This window comes from Tribolium madens, unplaced genomic scaffold (assembly GCF_015345945.1).
Source record: "Tribolium madens isolate multiple individuals breed KSU strain unplaced genomic scaffold, Tmad_KSU_1.1 Scaffold_91;HRSCAF=231;Tcas5.2_LG7, whole genome shotgun sequence".
In the NCBI taxonomy this organism is placed as follows: Eukaryota; Metazoa; Arthropoda; class Insecta; order Coleoptera; family Tenebrionidae; genus Tribolium; species Tribolium madens.
The window spans coordinates 18,253,793-18,274,911 of NW_025401063.1; the positions used below are offsets into that span (position 1 = coordinate 18,253,793).

General features: G+C 31.2%; 1 protein-coding gene across 4 annotated transcripts in view; it reads right to left on the bottom strand.

Annotated features, from left to right (window-relative positions):
- LOC123012168 overlaps nt 1–21,119 on the bottom strand; it is a 70,764-nt gene that overhangs the window by 7,991 nt on the left and 41,654 nt on the right. For 3 of the 4 annotated variants that reach the window (XM_044410003.1, XM_044410000.1, XM_044410002.1), the window contains exons 2-12: nt 16,738–16,919; nt 16,528–16,630; nt 14,636–14,815; nt 8,383–8,574; nt 4,439–4,615; nt 4,040–4,222; nt 1,384–1,563; nt 1,078–1,279; nt 856–1,025; nt 606–810; nt 13–560 (exon numbers count right to left, since the gene is read on the bottom strand). In XM_044410003.1, coding sequence (XP_044265938.1) covers nt 13–560; nt 606–810; nt 856–1,025; nt 1,078–1,279; nt 1,384–1,563; nt 4,040–4,222; nt 4,439–4,615; nt 8,383–8,574; nt 14,636–14,815; nt 16,528–16,630; nt 16,738–16,919 — 2,322 coding nt within the window. The remainder of the gene's footprint in view (nt 1–12; nt 561–605; nt 811–855; nt 1,026–1,077; nt 1,280–1,383; nt 1,564–4,039; nt 4,223–4,438; nt 4,616–8,382; nt 8,575–14,635; nt 14,816–16,527; nt 16,631–16,737; nt 16,920–21,119) is intronic. The other variant, XM_044410001.1, reaches the window with a different exon arrangement.

Consider the following 21,119-nt stretch of genomic DNA (forward strand, 5'->3'; position numbering starts at 1 on the left):
ATTTTTACGCACATATGGAACAAGTGGGTCTAGTTGGTCTCCACCGTCCCCGAACGCATTTAGCTGTTTTATTTTCGGGCATGTTTAACCCATAACCTTTTCCACAAGCCATTTTAACGATAGTTCCCGAACTGAAAGACACATTTGGGTCTCTTCCATGTTTGACAATCTCGACATTAACGTATGGTTCACTGGAGAGAGGTTCACAAGGTCCGCGTACTTTGTGTTTGGGTTTCTTAATTTCTTCTTGTTTTTCCTCTTCGTAATAATTATAATTCTTTTTGTTGCCTCTTCTTAAACTTATTTGCGAATTGGAGCTTTTATGCGACGTTCCAAAAGCTCGACTGCTGCTCCCACCTTTGAGTGCCCGTTTGAAGCGCTTTTTCGCCTCTAATCGACGCTGGTCTTTTAAATTATCCAAGTAATTATGGACGTATCGTTTTTCACGTTGTTCGTAGATAAGTTTATGGTGGCGTATGAAAGCTCTTTTGTATTTTTCCATCACAATTGATCTTCTTCGACGATTCCACCGTAATCTGGGATGTTGTCCGAGAACACATCTACAAACAATTTTCAAAGAGAAAAAATAAAGTTAATTGTAATACTTTGGTAGTTGTGAAGGACTCCACATGCCTCCTATACACGTCGCTCCGGGAGGGCCCTCAGCTAAAACGTAGCCCTTGTCACAATCATACATAATTTGTTTATTGTTTGTGACTTTTCGGACGTATGGGCGATAATCGTAAAGACCCATATTACCGACCAGTAGAATTTTACCATTAGAAACCGACCCAGGATATGGACAATAAACTAAAATTGAATTTTAATTACAATATAACTTATCCCCACGAATACCTTCTTCACATTTGGGTATTTCTCCCGTCCAGTTACCAAAAGAGCACTCAATTAGGGGATGTCCCTTGATTTGGAACCCATCTTTACACTTGAACCTAGCCTTCATATTATGGTTCATCTTGGGAGCGATTACCATTCCATTTTTAGGTGGTTTCGGCAAATGTTTACATCTTCAAACCAATAGTTTCATTTACTTTGTTTTAGTTTAATTTAAGTGCAAACCTGGCTGGTTCACATTTCGGAATATGCGTCCAAGTACCATTATTGCAAGTCACTGCCGACGTACTTGCCAAAAACTCGTACTGATACTCACAATTCACTTCTAATGCTTCTCCATGCTGAACCACAGTAGACGTAGGCGCTGTATCGTTTTTCGAAACCAAAATCACCCGCCCTTGGGACACATGAGGTACCACACACGGAGCTGCAAAATCCACAATAGGTATAGCAAAAGAGTAATCACTTTTTTGATAAAGAATGAACGTGAATCAAAAGAGGAAAAACAAGCGAGACAGCTCCAAGACTTACCCAAACATTTTGGTAGAGGATATCTCCATTTTCCGTCGCTTTGACAGACTGTCGAAGTGTTGCCCACAAGTAACATTCCTTCATGGCACCGGAAAATTATGGAAGCACCCAAACCGGTACCACCCTCGATATTTTCCAGCCAACCGTTCCACAGACGTCCAGGGTGTCCACAGTTAATCTCTACTCATGCGCAAAGGAAATTAATTGTTTGATCAACAAGTTACAAACAACCCTCAATTTTAAAATTGCTAAAAGAGCAGTATTTTTTAAACCAGATTATTAAAGTGATATTTGAAGGAGAATAAGTGTGTTCTTGCCGGCTATGAAAAGAATACACATTTTGTAATTTTTTATCATCTAAGTAAGTAAGTAAGTATACATTTTTTACATTGTTACTGATTTGGTTTTATTATTTTATTGGAAAAAAAATATATTTTCATTCGAAAAAAACAATATCGTCAACTTAACAATTAGTTTTAGTAGTAATTTTTATATGCATGCTAATCTGAGAGTATATGTTTTCAAATTTAGAGTTTATAACCAAAATAGACGATAATCACCGTAACTCATGTCTAACAAATCTGCTCAATGTTTTATGAATTCAAAATAGTAGATTTGTCACCAAATTACATAATTACTTATAATTCGTTTAGTTATCAATGTAATAACAGTTAATTTAATAGATTTCTTTTCAAAATTAATGGAAAAGTTATGCAATAGAAATATTATACTGGAGATAGCCATGTGTCAAAAGTAATTTAACAAAGTTTTGTTTTTCAGTGAATCATTTTGTGTAAATATTTTTTTTATTTTCATAATGTTTTATTTTAACTATAGGTATCAATAATATTGTTGTTTCTTCCTTAGATACCGTAGATAGAAATGGTTACTCTGCGGAACTATGATTTGATTTAGTTTTTTTTATCTTACTCGATTGGTCATTTTGTGATTTTTTTTATTTTATTGGTGAAAAAATTAATAACAAAATTTATCAATGTACATTGATACCTATAGGAAAAAACGTTGTATTATACACGTAAAGAAAAGTTGACATTATCTGCTCCTGATTTTTTTCTAAAACTCATGCTATGCACTCGTTTCAGAAACACATCACTCACAGATAATGAACAACTTTTCTTTACTTATTCATACAGGGTCGCTAAAAAGTATGGACACAGCTAAATATTTTCAGAACGGTTTAACAGAGCACGTTGAAATTTGGGAAACACTTAGAAGTGTTCAAATTCTATCATCTGAGATCTTTTTTAATCTTCTACCATCATTTATTTTCAAAATACAAGGCTCACTTGATTTTTTTAATGACACGTAGGGTCTAATTTAGTTATTTTTAAAAGAGCATTTTTTTCTGAATTTTGTGATGTAACATATGCCCACCTTTATTTTTATTAAAAGGTAAAAAAAATAAAAATTCAAAAATGTAATTCTGGAAAAGTAAAACTAAGTTAGCTTCGAAAATGCTATTATTAGCGATCTGCCACTTGGATATTAGTCAAAAATTAAACTTGTGTGCAATAATTAGTTTAACAATGGTACATTTAAATGAAATTGAGCTTATAGAAATTCTTAAGTCAATGGAAATTATTTTGAACATCGTTTGTAGCGTAAAAATTATGTATTTCATGTTTAAGTTTTTTTTTTAATTAAAATGGGTTCTTTTTTTTTTAATATTTAACTGTATCCATGCTTTTTAGCGACCCTGTATAATAAACTACTATTATGTAACTCCATACAATAATGGTCAGTTGGTGATTTATTTTGTCTTATTGGTGAAAAAAATAATATAGCACAAAACTTTTTTTTTTCTTCCTCAAAATTCTTTTATATGGGGCTCTTGAGTCTCAAACAACACTTTACGACTCAACATCTATCTGTTTCAGGTCGGATAGTGTGCAAAAAACTGCATTTTAGATACGATGCGTCAATGAAGGATCTTGCGTACTCGTGATACTACACACTCAATTTGTTAAAAACAACAATGGCACATGAAAAAAATGCAATAATTACACTTTACACATTTCAGTTTGTTACTTTTAAATACATCACGACCGTTTGTTATGGAATTTTCATCGTTTTAGTTGCTTTTCATTTCATGACAAATTTACAAGACAATAATAATTAATGTCAATTTAAGAAATCAGCAACTATATAAATTGGAACATTTCTAATTTTCTTTTAATAAAATACATCACTCACCAATAATGAACAATTTTTCTTCACTTCTATAATAAACTACTATTATTTAACTCTCTAAGTCCCTACTAGAACGAATATACATGAAAATTCGATTTAAGATTTATTTAAGAACATGATACAAAAACAACAAAGAATGTAAAATGTGATTTAACAAAACACTAGTAATGAAATTGTTCTTACCAAAAATATGTAACATTTTAAAGTAGAAATTTATTACAGAAAAATTAAGTAAATACGTAATGAGTATGTAGGTATAACATCAAACTTTTTTGTGTTGAAATTGTTTTATTTTATTTATACAGGTTGCGCCAGAATTCGCGCCCCAGAGAAAAATGCCAAATAATATACTGGATCTTTTTTTGACCAATTCTAAAATGAGGGCTTATGTAGACTTATCGACCAGACTAAGTGATGATGATGGGCGATAACGGCATGCGTGTACCTTTGCAGATAGGTTGAGTGCCAGACCATTTCCTATCTGCTCCACACCTCCTGCTGCTTTCCCCCTGAAGGGTGTACCCATACTTGCACTCATAGCTGACAACAGAGTTGTAACTGCAAGACGTGTAAATTGCTTTGCCATGTCGGGGGTTTTCTGGTGGGCTACACTGCACCGCTGTAACAACATAAAACGGACGCCACAAACAAAATAGAAATGCCACGAAGGGGTTTTATTAAGGCAGACTAATAAAGCGGAGCTAAAAATTTGAAGAAGAACAGCTGGAGCTTTCGACGCCCCTTTTAATAAATTACTACATTTTGACCCTTTTGCTCGCTTCAAAGTAATGATATGGAATGCCCTATTTATTAAACATGTGGAGTCGTAAATTTGGGAACTTACGAACACAAGTAGGCAATTCCTTCGGGGTCCAGGTGCCGTCAGCTTGGCAGAAACGCTCATTTTTTCCGACAAGTTCGTAACCTTCGGCACAGTGGTAAGTTATTCGACATCCGTATGTGTAACATTCACCCGCATGCCAGCCGTGAGATATGTCAGTTGGAGCGCCGCAGGAATTTGCTACAAATGGAGTTTATTAACGGAGGTTGAGTATAAATAGCGTGACCAGACGTCCTTTTTACCCAAACTAGCTCTCTTTAGCAGAAAAATATCTTATGGTTATTAAAAAAAATAGCTATTTTTGTATTAAGGGCGTTGAAGGAGGCAATTCTGGCCCACGGCGGAATTATAAGCCCAAGGCCCGAAGAGCCGAGAGTTTATAAGACATCAAAGGGCCAAAATTGCCGTTCACACCCGAAATGCAAATAAGATTTTTTGTAAAATCCACCTTTAAGCTTTGAAAATAAATGGCACGATTCGTTCTCAAAAATCGAGTTGTTATTAATTGCTAATGTGATGCAAATAAATAAAAACAAAATACTGAAAAAATTTATTGTTGTGTTTTTTCAAGAAGTTGAATTTGTGATAAAAATATGTCCGAAAATGAAAAATAAGAAGAAATAGCTATTTTAGCCGAAGAAGCGAAAGCTGTAACACTTGAGTTATTGCCACAAAAATCAAGAGAAATCTATGAGAAAACTTTCAATGAATTTTTGCTATGGTGCACTCAGAAAAATATCGCTTACCGCCAGATTAATGAAAACGTTTTACTTGTTTATTTCAGAAGTGTCGCAGAAATTTTGCCCATCTACCTTATGGTCCCATTATTCTATGATTCGTTCGGTTATGGTTTTAAAGCATGGTATCGATAAAAACAATATAAGCTTTTATATGCATTCTTGAAGAGGCAAAATGAGAACTACAAACCCAAAAAGTCAAAAGTTTTGGAGAGAAAGGAAATAGTACAGTTTTCAGTAAAATATTATTATAATATTATTAAATATTTCAATAAAAGATATTACAATTGCTGGTTTTTTAGGACTTAGGGCGCAAAAGATACTATTTACGCCCGCAAATTAATGCATAAATGACCTAATTTTAAGACGATTTTACAAAAAAACTATTTTTAGTCAGTTCAAAAGAGTTAGCTCGTGTACCTGTTTGAATTGAATAAAAATTAATAATGAAATTATTTAATTTGTTATTTACAACTTTATCAAAAAAATATATTAAGTATCAATATTTTATAGAGTTATATTAAATAGTCTGGTTAGATTTGGTMATTTTCATTCCTAGTAATAGATAGTTTTTATTAGGTATTATTTCTAAGAATAATATTGTTTATTTAATTATGCCATTTAAAACGGGCATTTACTTGTTATGTTAGTAAATAAATAACTAATTAACCATCAATTTAAATTATTTTTTAATTAAATTTTTAGTTGCAGTACAAAGTTCTGATTTTTTTTTAAATAATTTGTTATTTACTCAATTGAAAATAAAATTGGTAACTGAACTTCACTTCAAACTAAATACAGGGTGTGCCAGATCTCGCGTCCCAGAGAAAAATGTAAGGTAAGATACCAGGAACATAGAAAAAATGTTAATTTTATCTATAAAAATTTCGAAGTTATGAGAGTTTAAATTTTGCATTTTTGACTCTAGTTATTTCTGTTGGAAAAATAATTTTGCAAGTTCTTTTGCTATAGGCTATTAGAATAGGAAACAAGGAAGCAGTATCCTAAATTGTAACTCTGTTTAATGTTATTTGTGGCTTTTATTCGCCAAATTTTTGTACCTTTACTAAATAATTGTATACAGGATGCGCCAGAACTCACACCCCAGAGAAAATTTTCAAGTAGGGTAAAATACCAGGAACATGAAAATTTTTTTTAAAAAATTCAATGTCAAAAAATTTTGACATATATTTTTGACATTCGACATTTTTTTATATCTATTTAATGATACTGATGATCTTGTTTTTTTACAATTAATTAGTAAAGGGACAAAAATTTTGCCAATAAAAGCCACAAATAACATTGAACAGAGTTACAATTTAGGATACTGCTTCCTTGTTTCCTCTTTTAATAGCCTATAGCAAAAAAACTTGGAAAATTATTTTTCCAACAGAAATAAATAGAGTCAAAGTGCAAACTTTAAACCCTCATAACTTCGATATTTTTATAGATAAAATTTTTTAAACATTTTTTCCATGTTCCTGGTATCTTACCTTATATGGCTTTTTTTTCTGGGGCGCGAGTTCTGGCGCACCCTGTATTTTATCATCATCAGTATCATTAAATAGACATAAAAAAATGTCAAATGTCGTCAAAATTTTTTGACAGATAGACTTTTTAAACATTTTTTCTATCATATCTTGCTTGCAATTTTTCTCTGAGGCGCGAGTTCTGGCGCATCCTGTATACTGTTGAATAAGAAATGACGTTTACAATGGAAAAGATTTATTGTTGTGGATTGTGGGTTCAGCCTCTTAAGGGTTCGCGCGGTTTATTAGGAGAACAATCTTTTCTACGCTGATTGTACACAATATTTACACCACTCATTTTTAACAATCTAAACAGACATTAAGGCCCGTCCGGAGCAAACTTGGCCTTCAGAATTTTACAACACTGGTTCAGCTGTCAAGCTGGGATCGGTAGCAGTCATAAACGACAATCTAGTGGAAGAACATAATTTACAACACCCAAATTGCCGCACGCTGGTTATCTGTATGAAATCGAAACTTTGCGGAGACGGTTTTGTTGTGGTGCTTTCAGGAATAAATTCGCTCAAATTTTTATTAGCATTGTAGTAATATTGCTACCCGATTTTAGATTGCGAATTATTTAATTTTGGATTACCTCTTGAAGTTATCGACTTGGATAACAACAATCTATATTTCGCTAGTTGTAAAAGTTCAAAAAAGCGCCGCAATCCACTTTTGTTTTTGATTTAGAAATTTTAAATTTTTTTAAAACGATTTTCTTGTCTGGCTCGCAAATATAATTTTATACTTTTTAATGTTTTATTAGGATTCTTTTAATATTATCGTAGATAATTGCCAATTTAGTTTACTTATGAGGACAAATAAATAAAAATCAAAGGAAATAATTTTTATTTAGTAAATTTTCAGAGAAGTAGTTATCTGAATAGTGGTGACTAAGACTTGTTTTCAAGGAAATAGTTAACTAACTGGTTTGTTAATCCGTTTTCAAATATTTAAATAAGAATACGAGAGTAGAAACAGACCAAAAATTATTGAAATGAATTATTTGAAATGAAATGAATAATTATTCTGTAGTCTGTATGTATGAGAATTATGGATTATAAATTATAAAACATTTATATAACTTGCAATTGTAGTGAAATTATAATTTTCATTTACGCGAAAGGTATTGATTGTAAAGCAATTTTAAAAATCTCTAAAATTTTCTTCTACAAATTCAAGACATCTGTGTCATCAGCTTGTCGGCGGGTGTGGTTGTAAATTTGGGTCTAATTACATGCGGTTACATTTTATGTGGGGGTTGTAAATAATCTTGTGCTCACTCGATTTTCGATTACAAAGTTTTTCAATTACACACCACTATATTTAATTATATTCATATGAAAGACATGTAATTTGTAATAGTTAGTAGTGATTTTCGTAGTGATTTCTCTATTTTATGACAATTTCATACCTTTTAATTCATTCATAAGAAAAAATTAGGAACATTTTCCTTTCTATTTAAAAAATGATAGTTATTCTAATAAACAAAAATTATTGGTCTCTGCTCATCCATGCAAGAACACTGTCACTAATATTTTCATTTGATGTCCAATAGGTTTTTTTTTGTCAGTATGAAATTGGTTATTAAAACCAAACGTATTTTCCTATTTTCAAGAAATTATGAAATGTACGAAAAAATGTTAGGAATCTGGTCACTTTCAGTAAGAACAGAACTTACGTTCGCAGGATATGTCCGGACCATACCAGGAGGCTTGTCCGTCGATAGCCAAACATTTCGCTCTAGGAAACCCATTGGTTACGTAGCCGGTGTGACAGTAGTACTGAAGAGTTGAATCGAGATCAAAGGTGGTTTGTTCCGGAAGGGCATTGTGACGAGCGTGATCGATTGTGGGAGGCGACAAGCAGTAAACTACGAATTATTATGAAATTCACTTAAGTTTCTTGGTCTAAAAAAGGTTGTTTAGAACTATAAAGTTTGAACACCTGTTACAAAACAAGAATGGCTAGAGTGTCTTTGACAGTGCCAATTTGTCTCAAACTAATTTTAGTTTGTTTGAGAATGTGGTGCAACATGTTTTCTATAAATTGTGTGCAAGTACATACCATTAAGGCATGTTTTTTTTTAATAATAATTTTAGCTAAATACTAAATACCTGAACATAATTAATAAATGAATTTTTACTCAAAACAGTTGTGTTTACTCATTTGGCAAACATGGAAAAGAGAAATAAGCGCTACGCCGGGATAAGGAAGGTAACTAACTACTCGTACAATAATTTCTCTCGCAAATCCCCAATTACAATCTCTATTATACAAGAGTCTAAGACCATTATTATTATTGTTATAGCGACGTAAATGTAGCTCTAGGAGCTTTTCTAAATTCCTACTCATATCTACTCATAGGTTACGATTAATTTGCAGTCTTTGTATTTTAAAGTTTTAATGCAGACGTATGTTTAAAAAAAAACTAAAATGTTGCTTTAAAAAAATATCTTGAAGCAAATTTTCATAAAAAAAACGTCGACATTACAAGGTTTTCAAATTTTCTGTCAACTCTGTATAATAATAAATATGTCAGTAAATGAATTTTATTAAATAAATGATTATACAGGGTGTTTGAGGATTGCGAGCAAATATTTTAACCACTAATAGGACTCGTCAAAAGAAACAACTTTGGTTATTCCAACTTTTGTCGAAAGCACGTCATTTCTGAGTTAAAATTAAAAATAAATTGAGGCTGAAGACCCGTCCCCGCCTATGTCTTAATACGATGTTTACAATCATTCATAAGAAAAAACTTTGTAACGTAAACAGCGTAAAGACAAAAAAATTATCGCTACATTAGCGTAGATCAGTGTCAATGTTAGTGGGTCAATACTTGCTATTATAAAAAATTGCTCGAAATGTGGTCATTCGTTGGCAATGCACACTTCTTGTACTCTTCGGGCTAGGGAAGCTTGCGTTCGCACACAGAGCCCTTCGAAGGTATAAATTTGAGCTGCATACACTAATTCACTAATTGTTTCATGTGAACCCCCAAAAAACACACGACCAGCGAGGTCATTGGCGACAAATCCATCTCTAGGGATAATGATTGTTCAATCCATTGGTGACGACTTTGGCATAATCTGATGGAGTTCCACTTGTAAATACCGCATGTGTCGACAAGGGCACATTCTCCACCAAATCGGACAACACATTTTCCAAAAAATCCAGATAAACGGCACTAGTTAAACGTTGAGGTAATATGTGGGGTCCAATTTGGTGATCTTAATGATCGCTGCCCAAACATTTAGTGAAAATCGGTCTTGGAAGTGTAATGTTCGTACACTAGTTAATTTGGCGTTTGAGTAGTTGGCCATAATGACTTGATTGACAATTTGATTTCAAATCGATGTGCACAATTCACCCGAAAGTGCATTAACGACTAACTAAACTGACACGTGAAAACAAGTGATAATTTTTTTGGACAAAAAGTTTCCTTTTTTCTGTATAAAAACTTTCACGGTCAACATTCAATGCAATTTAGTTTCATTGATATTTTTACTTCCAACTAACAACGACAGACACACTGAACGGCTCGTGAAAATAGGGGGGAAATTGCAAAATAAAATTTGGATACGGAATTTCATAACAAATTCTCTTAGTGGTTAAAATATTTGCTCGCAATCCACAAACACCCTGTATGTGGAAGTAATAAAATTTTGCAACTATAGTAAATATAAGTTTATGATACTAGTGATAGTTTTTTTTATTTCGACTAATAGATCTAGTTAAAACAACGTGAACTAATGAAATGGAAAAAGTTTTGTAACAATGTACAGATAATTTAAACTTATTTTAATGTGCTTCCCTAATTTTATACTAAATGAGAAAGAACTTTTTATCGACCATATTAATTATTTAATTAATTAACCCAAAGTTTACTATCTTCGTCGACATTATTGGGGCAGAGTGCGTTAATAATAAATTGTTCCAAAGCATCCAGACGATGTTTTTTACTGCGTCCTCATTCCACCTCGACGTATGATATTAATCCCAGCTTTATTCAAACCGACACGGGTTTTAAATTCCCAATAAATTTGTTGAAAATAGCTGAATCCAATTACTGAGTCATATTCAAACGTAATTTACTTTACAATCGTTTTTTTTATTCTAACCAATTAAAAGTTTAATAGTTTTATTAAATCTGTTCCTAATCTCCTCAACAAAATCTCATAAGTGAAGTGACGGCTTGGATTTGTATGAAAAATGTCCTGATTTATATCGGGTATTTCCGGATTTTGTCGAGAAGGATGTAGGAAATAAAATCTTGGTTTATTTTCAAACTTCCATCAATAAAAAATATTTAATGGTGGGTTTCATTACTTTAAGTTCTCTTCGAGAAGTTACGGTTGGAAATATTTGTTCGGAAAGTGCGGAACAGATCCAGACGCGAGCTTGCACTTTGCCTATGGATTCTTTACGACTCGAATGGAAAAATATTCACAAGGAATTTCTATTTCTTTTGATGTGCTTTCGATGTCGGAAATTCTTTCAGAAGAGCATGCTTCAGAGTCACTTTAATATGTTCTACGAAAAACGTTTTTTATAAAATAAGTCAGTAAATATTTGCAATTTTTCAAGTAATTTAATGACTTGTTTTCAATTTTGCAAGTTTTTCAGCTACCTATAACTCGAACACATTTGTGACCTCGATTAAACTTTAATTAACAGACTATAATTGTATTATACAGGGTGTTTTGTATTTAATGTTACATGAGAGAATATTTAATTTTGAGATAGGTAAAAGTTTCCGAAAAATACTATGTAACGGAGCTACACTTCCTGAGAGGGGTGCATGTTTTAATGGATTTTGTCTAATATTTCAAAAACCATTTTGAATAAAATTATAAAATTTGGTACCAGTAATTACCCTTATATGTACATCTAAACGAATTCGAAGATAAAATGTCGAAATTTTTAATCAGGGGCGTCCTAAACTGTGTGGTTTTTAATAACTATTTTAGCTGCAATTTCTTGCCACTTTCAGCCACAAAATTCTAAATTAGATAGTTTTTTACAAAAAGAAGGTCTCTTGCGTTTTTTCGATGCAACTTACCCTTTTGAGTAAAATCATTTTAAAATTAATGTTTAAACCTTGAACAACATAAAAAATTAATTAAATCCGTTTTACGGTAAACTCCTCCAGTTTAGGACACCCATAAATATAAATTTCAATATTTTATATTTGAATGCGTTCAGATTTTTAAAGGTTATCAGCTGTATCAATTTTTGTAATTTTATCTATTTTGAAATAGTGGAAAAACCCCGTTATAAAACGCACCCCTTTTAGAGGGAGTAGCGCTAAAACAACAATAAAAACGAAACTCCTGTAGACAACAAGAGTTTTATAGACAGTTTAAAAATCGAGTTTGTAGTTTAATTTTGAGAACAGTTGGGGAGCGAGAATTTAATAATTCGAGATTTTTAAACTATGAAATTTGCGTTATCTTCAAAAATTTTTTCAAAACTAATATTGGATCAGCAATTTTACTAAATTCAGAAATTGTTATAAAGAAATTTGTCAAAATTGACAAAATGCCAAAATAAGTGCAATTTATGTACTTATGATTGACCACGAATATTATACAAGAGCGTATATTTACGGCAACATAAGGCTTGCTTCTTATGTTTTGTTTATACTTACTTAAATACACCATACAAACAGTATAAGATATTAGTGTTGCAAATAAAATTAATAAATTTTAATTGTTGCCTTAATTATTTTTTTATTAGAAATGGAATTGCCAAAGAATAACTAACCCGGAGCATCCACCATATTTTTGCATTTGAGATAAATGTTTAATGTTAATTTTTATAAAAGGTTTTTGAACTTTACTTTTTCATTTATCAATAAACATTTATCAATCTATTCTGCATGATTTATTGGATCACCACCGACAATAGTTTTTGATTATACATTCTCAGGACCGTACCCAAGGGGGGAGATTAGGGGGTTCAAACCACCCCCGAAATGCTGAGCACTTTGTTATATAGTGTTATAAGTGGTAAAAATTTAGTTTTTTTGTTATTTTAGTGAGTTAATTTTAAATTTTTGTGAATCAATTTTTCATGTGTTAATTATACAGTGTTTCATTTTTATTGTTAGGTACAAATTTAAATAGTTGATAGAATATTTAATTTTAAGACAAAAGTGTTTCGAAAAATGCAATTAAAGAAAGCTACACCCCCTAAAAAAGGTACGTTTTTTAAAGGGTTTTTCGTAATATTTCAGTATAGATAAAATTACAAAATTTGGTATCTTTATATGTACACCTAAACAAATGCCAAATAACAAAACTTTTAATCAGGGGCGTCCTAAACCGTAAAACAAATTTAATTTTTAATTTTTATGCTGTTTATGGTCTGTAACATAAATTTTTAAACAGATTTTTACTAAAAATCCGTAAATTGTATTGGAAAAACGCCAAAAGACCTTTTTTTTTGAAAAACTGTGAAATTTTGTTGCTGAAAGTGGCAAAAAACCACAGGCAAAATAGTTAGAGTAAATTTTTACCCTAATCCTATCTAGTTTGGGAAGCCCCTAATTAAAAATCTCAACATTTTATTTTTGTACTTGATTAGGTGTATAAAAGTTATCATCTGTACCAAATTTTGAATTTTTTTTCTAAAATGATTTCGGATATATTGAAAAAAAAAACCTTTTAAAAGTCGCACCATTTGCGTAGCATTTTTCGACATGTTCATAGAAAATCTCCTGTTTAAATTTGTAACAATAAAAAGTATCAAAAATTTATTTAATTTTTTGTTACTTTTGTGAGTTAATTTGTATTTTTTATGTTTAATTAGGATCTCTTTTTTTTTTCTTTTTTTATTTGCTTATTATTTTAAATTTGCTTTTTTGAATGTAGAACGTATTCTGAATGTATGCATTTTTCACCAACTGAATAAAGCGGACTTAAGACTTTTAATTTTCAGGAATATAGACTATACTATATAAAAATCGTATTTAAATTATGTTTTCAGTGGAGATTTTCCATCGCAGTGCTTTTAGTTAATGACTTTTTTGATAACTATATGAACAACTTTAATTATGGTTCGTCAGTTTTATCTCACCTTTTAATTCAACATTGCTTTTGATTTTACAAAAAAAATGAAGTTTGGAAATCTAATTTATTGTAATTATATTAATGTAGACACAGTTTTCAATTTTTTTTGATGCATGACTTTTATTAAACACAGATAAGGATTTCCTTAATAGTGAAACTCTTTTCATTATTTCCTCAAAAAAAAAATTACTTTAACTTAACTTTTATATTTTCTAAATGTTATTAAAATAAATTGAGGTCTTTAACTTACTTTATTATACTTCCACAATTATGTTCTACAGTGCCACAGAAAGCTATTCTTTCAAGAAAAGGACAAAAAATGTATTAAACTATAATATACAAATTAGATTTTTAAACAATAAACATTGCCATTAAGACATTGTATCTTCTTCTGACACATTTCTTCGCTTGCTTGATAGAATTTTCCTCTAATCGCACAGACTTGGGAGATAAATTTACTGTAGCACTTTGTGCCTGAATTTAATTTATTACAACATTAGCGAAAGAAATGCAAGTACAAGAGTACTCAGGAAAGAACATTTTTGTAAATGGAGAATTCTAGAAACGCAATGGAATTTAACTGTAAATTGGTATTAGACCTATGTGCAGTATTAAATTTACATTTTAAGTGTACTTTATTATTTTCTTATTAAACCTTGTAATTTTTAATGCTAATTGATCTCTTATAAGCATTTATTGTAAGCATGTACTGCCGAGCATTTTTATGTTTAAGATAATCCTAAGACTTTCCAAGCCACCGCATCTAATGTACTCTTAATTTAAAAGCAAGCACTTAAGTTTTCACATTATTTTTCCTAAATTGTTTTTCTGAACTCATTTTCTTAATTCTCTACTTACTATTTTGCTTGCAAACAGGCGCCGATCCAGCCCACTTCCCGTCGGCTTGACACGTTCGACTTTGTAACCCGACAACATGATAACCGTGTTGACATGAATAGGTCGCTTTGGATCCGAAGACTCTTTCTGTGTGTGCTACACTACCAAAAGGGATCTGTTCAGGTTCTGGACATTCCCTATCTGTAATCCAACATGAGCCATCACCCAATCCTCATCGTTTATGCAGGGTGTTCCGTCTAAACCCCACTTTAAAAGTATTGGGAGTTCGAATAATCATATTTGTTTGAAAATTGGTACATAGCCATAATGCATGAAAATATTTCCAAGATGGCGGCATTTCCGGTTATCCCGGAAGGCGGTCCTAACTTTCTTATTTTAAATAGAAAGATATATTTTTTACTGCGTTTTTGGATTAATCGGGTTATTTTAAGAGAGTTTTCATCAGCTTGCCCTATACCCAAATTTAGCCGTTTTTGAAATATTTGGAGTTCTTCAAAAATTTTTGGATCTGCACCTTCCACGTTAAAAATCGGTAACTCTGCTATTTTTTAAAATTTTGAATTCGTTTTTTTTGGCGTTTGAAAGCGAAAGTTTAGATCTTTCTTCCGGTGTTTTCAAATTTTGAAAAAAACGTTAACAAACCCTAAAATTTTAAGCTTTTTTTGTAATAATTCAAATACCCATAACTCAATTTTTCCAACTGCAATACCTCAATTTTTACGAAATGGAAGAGAATTTAATTCTGCATCGATCTGTATTAACATTCTCTTTACCAAAATTTAATAATTTTTAAATTATGGTGACTTTTTGTTAAAACTACCGAAAATCTATTATTAGCCACAGCCGTTTTCGTGTAGATTGCTATGGAAATCAAAAATGTCAAAATTGTTTCTCAATAAACGTCGATAGTGCCAAAATGTGGAGAGTCAAAGCTACTCAAACTTAGATTTAATGAATTTATTTTGTATTTATGGAGAGTGTAACAAAATTATGATGTCGTTCATTAAACAAAAATAATTTTTTCTCACTTGTTAAATAATGATCGCATGGTAGAACCTATCAATAATAATTAAGTTTGCATAACTTTGATTCTTCATATTTTGGCACTATTTGTCAAATAGTAATTTACTGTTAATTGGTAATATACTAAAATAAAATTCCCTAAATGGGTTAGCCAGCAAATTTTGGCGTAGGGCTGTGTTTGTTTTAGAAAATTTTTACATTTTTGATTTCCATAGCAAACTATGTGAAAACGGGTGTAGCTAGTAATAAATTTTCTGTGGTCTTAAAAAAAGTCCATAACTTGAAAATTATTAAATTTAGGTATAGGGAATGTTAATACAGATCAATGCACAATTAAATTCTCTAAAATATAAATTGGGGTATTTCATTTGAAAAAATTGAGTTATGAGTATTTGAATTATTACAAAAGTAACCTTACAATTTTGGGATATGTTATTTTTTTTCACAATTTGAAAACACCAGAAAAAAGATCTAAGCTTTCTCTTTCAAACGCCAAAAAAACTAATTCAAAATCTTAAAAAATGGCAGAGTTACCGGTTTTTAAAGTGGAAGGTGCAGATCCAAAAATTTTTGAAAAATTCCAAATATTTCAAAAACGGCTAAATTTAGGCATAGGGAAAGCTGATGAAAACTCCTTTAAAATAACCCGATTAATCCAAAAACGCAGTAAAAATTATACCTTTCCATTAAAAATAAGAAAGTTGAAACCGACTTCCAGTATAACCGGAAGTGCCACCATCTTCAAAATATTTTCATTTAGGAGGACTTAATAGTTTATGGCTATGTGCCAATTTTCATATAAATACGATTATTCCAACTCCCAATACTTCTAATGTGGAGTTTAGACGGAACACTCTGTAGAGTTTTACCCGGTTTGATGCACGACATCCCACAAGCTCCATCACAAAGGCACTTCTTCTTCTTGCTCTTGCAGTCTTCGTCCGAGGAGCACTTTCGCAGACATCTATGTCCCTGAAAATTAGATTATGATCCAATTTGGTTGCTCCTTCAGATCGTATCAGAATTTAATGAATTTTACGAAATAATTAAAAGCTGTCACTGTTAGATTTTAATAATACCAGTTGGGTGGCTTGGGCGTCGTCTCGGGGGCATAGCGTCGAAGGCGAGTTCCTTGGATTCTTATAAATCTTGCCGTCATCTTCGATTTCTGACGAATCATCGTCGTCCCATTCGTCATCGTCGTCGTCGGGGGTTGGGGTTGTGCTGAGGGTGACCGAACGTTCCAGCCGCAACGACAATACTGCAACGTGAAATGTGGTCGAATAATTGCCAATTGTCGACCGGAAATAGATTTATAGAATTATTCGGGACGAGAGTAATGGATTATTAAAGCGTGTCAATTGCTAACCGGAACGACGCATTGGGTCCCGGATTAATCCGGCCAGCTGTTTGAATAAAACATTAACAAAAATTCCGAAATAAACGAGTTACTATTTCAGCTTTATAAAAAACTATAACAACAAGTCTTGTTATTTTTTGTCCAATTGGTAGCCAAGTTATTATTTAAGAAGACAATATTTCAATACCAAATTAACACTCTTTTGTTACAATAACAATTTTCTGTTATTACTTACTTTTAAAACTACTAAAATTACGATGAAGTGTTAATGATAAATGATAAAACCATACAAAATTCATTCATCCAATTTTTCAATTTGCTATTATTACTCATTCAATTTTATTGTATTTTTCTAATAATATGTATTATCTCGTTAATGTAACAAATCAGGTGAAAAATAGGCTTGATTTTCAAGTTTTGTTTTCTTTGCGACAAATTTAAATAAATCACCCTTGCTAATAAATATTTTTGCACGATAGAACGCTTTAAGTTAGTTATCGCGTTTGTTTCGAGACCGGTATGTTGTACTTACTGGTCTCAATGATAAAGAGAACGGTAAGTAATTTCAAACATTAATCAGATAAAATCCACAAAACATTTATTAATAACATAAACATTATTATAAACATTATATTCCCAACAAATTATTTTATAATTAAATTAAACGTATAACTACTACAATTACTAATTGTACTTCCACTGGCTTCTTTGGTAGTAGCGCTAACAGAAATTGTTGCTGAATTCAACGTAAATCCTCCGGCGTCTTCAGTAGTTTTTTTTTCAGTAATTTCACAACTCTTTTCCTCACACTAGCTTTTAAAGATTTTATAGGCATTTTCATATAAAATTCTTGATTTTTCAGGAATTAGTGATGAACCACCAATGTACCAAGCTTGTTCGGGTCTGGATCACACATTTTTCTTGAGAAAACTCATGAAATGCTCCAAACTGTTTTTTCAATGGTGTATTTTTCAAACTATCAACAAACTTTCGTCTAGGCAACATCAGTCTGAATTATTGTTAATAATAATTTATTCAATTTATAACAATTCGTAAAACACAGTGGAGACACTTTAGGTAAAAATGAAATGACACAATTGACATTTTTATTCAAATAATTTATTCAGATTAAGGTAAAAATGTTTCTATCGTGCAAAAAACGTTATAAGCAACATGAACGTTAAGGACTTGCGGCATCCATTACGCACAGAAAAAAAATTCCCACTTCTAATTAAATAAAATTGATGAATTTTTTCACATTTACCTGGGCATTGGTAAGGTACAATCCCTGATTTTTTAGTAATTTTTCATTTACAAACAAAACCAAAAAAAAGTAATTTTCTCCCAAAAAGTTTGATTCTAATTTTTATACTGACCTACGCAGATTCACTTCCTACGATTGTTTACAAAATCAGAAAAAAAATAGCAATTAGATTTTGAATTAAACGCAATTTTCCATCTTAACTTTGAAAATCATTTTTATTTATGACCTACTCCTTGTGCCATCGTAAATTTAGGTGACAATGGGGAACTGCAATTAGGGTAAGATTCCAAGGTTTACAACAAAAAGACCCTTCAAAGCTGTCGACTACTAGTAAATGATTCTTTTGTTGGCAAATTATACCATTTTGTAATAAACCACGGATCTGGTTTGTGTTTAAATAAAAAAAAAGCGATTATTAGGCTAACTAAGTCAAAATTTGTAATTGTGATATCAAAGTATTCATAAAACACACAAAACTGTTACGGCCTCATTTATTATCAAAAAAATTTACCAAAATTCTCAAAATATATGCTATCAATAATTAGTTACTGATATGAAATATCGCCAGTTTTAATTAATTACCTCCGTACAGTTGTGGGTTCAATGTGACCCCCACTCACCCTTAGAATAGTTTAGGTTTTAGGTAGTTTTAGGACAAACCCACAATCTTGGAAGAATTGTTATGTCTACAGTTCACTAAAGAAATAAATATTTAGAATTAGAGCCAGTATTTTAATACCTAATTAAGCACTCAAACAATTTCCATACATTTTATTTTGAAATATTTTAATACAAATAATTATCCTAATAAAAAACCTCTTTTACAAATTTTGGAAATATTTTTTTGTACAGCACTACTCTCATACTTACCGAGTATTCACAACATTTAAAATTAATAGAATTTACGCTACCTTTTCCATTGGTATAAACTACATATTTTGTTACAAATGCGTGAAAAAAATTGAAAAAGACGTTTGGTCTTTTGCTGTTGAGACAAGAGAACAACATTCGTCTTTCAAATTTAATTTAGCCAGTGGACGATTTATTGTTGTAATTTGGATCACGAGATCCTTGTAAGTTTAAAACGATCAATTGTAAGGCTTTTTCAAAATTTTTGTTGAGAATTTATTTAAGTGTGACAATTCAAGATCACGACTTGTGTTAATTTTTACATATGAAAATCAGAAAATCTAAGTTGGAGTAATAGTTATTTATGTATTAAGGCCATAATCGACAATTATGCCCGTGGTATATACAACGTTTTATTCTATTTTATGATTTCTAAAAGATTCAAACAAGGAAATCAACTAAAATTTGTGTTCATGCAAATTTCAGTGTTGTGTAGAAAGTTAGCTATTTTCATGTTGTTAAAGTTTCTGCGTTTGTTTAAAAAAAAAGTCATTTTTCGAAATGAACGTTATTGAAGCAGAAAGCGTATATTCAGAAGAAATTTTAGAAGAAATTGAAACTGCTCAGGGAAAATTGATTCCCCATAAATCAAAGGATTTGTATGTGAAAGAATATGACAAGTTTTGATACCATTGTTTGAATAATTAAACCAACCGTTGTTTGCCAGATTTCTGACAAATCTGTTCCAAAAACTAATTTATGCCCTCATTTGGGGGCGTGTAAAGATGATTATTGACTAAAATAGAATAAAAATATAAATTATAATATGCCAATGTTAATTAATATATAGGTGTCCCAAAAGCAAACCGCCATACGTCAAACAGTTATAGAGAATGTCATTCTGAGAAAAAAAGTTTAAATAATATCGAGCAATCAAGATAATTTCTAATTGAGTCATCTTTACATCCGAGAACGTATGTCTGTTTTTGAACTAACTGCACGTGAAACGTCAAATAAAATGACAAGTCGAAAGGTAAAACGGCAAAATGGGCTACGAGGACCGTTCTTTTTTAAAGGTAAATTATAAATTTAGTTATTTTAATCATCACCTTTTTGATCATTTTACCTTTCAATTTGTTATTTTACTTGACATTTTACAGACATACGTTTTCGGATCCAAGGATGACTCTTGATCGCTCGATACTCGGTTAATTGTAAATTTACAGACAAATATATATATTTCTTCACCATAGTCAATTATGATATTGGATTGCAAATCCGAAGGTGAATGGTTTCTTAAGCCTAAGACTTAGAAGAAACATTCTATTTACAACTTTGAAGGTTRTTAGTTTGGTTTAACTTAAATCCTTACATCAAGTTAAACATTATGGTGCAAAATACTAGTCCAGTTAAGGTGACTGAGTTGATGAATAGGATTGTTGAATTATTAGGTCTAATTATTTTGTTTTTGATTTCAGTAGTGTTTAAAGTTATTGGAGAAATAATTAAACGTGTGTATACAAAGGTTATGATTAGTGTGATTACGATTATGGTTATTGCAATAATTATTATTTGATTGTTAACTAATCAGTTAACTACTAGTCATTTTGGTAAGAATCCTTTTTTTTGAAGGAGAGTTACAGCTTAACAAAGAATAACAATGAATTTCAAGAGCTTATTAATGTGGTTGATTGTTTTGATTGTTAATGTGGTTGATTAGGCGCTCAGAAGCATGCATTAGAAGTAATAGAATGCATTTTGAGCAATTTTTGTCTACGTCTTTACTTAATTCTCAATTTTTTTCAAATAATTTTTTTTGATTTCATAAATGAATCGCTTTCGGACTCATGTTTATGTTTATGTCACATTGACAGAATCAATTAAATGAGAATTGAGACTTCTCAGAATGTCTATCACTGGTTGGCATATGGCGGTTTACTTTTGGGTCACACCCTGTAGAACTTTTTTATACGTATAGTGGCCATAAA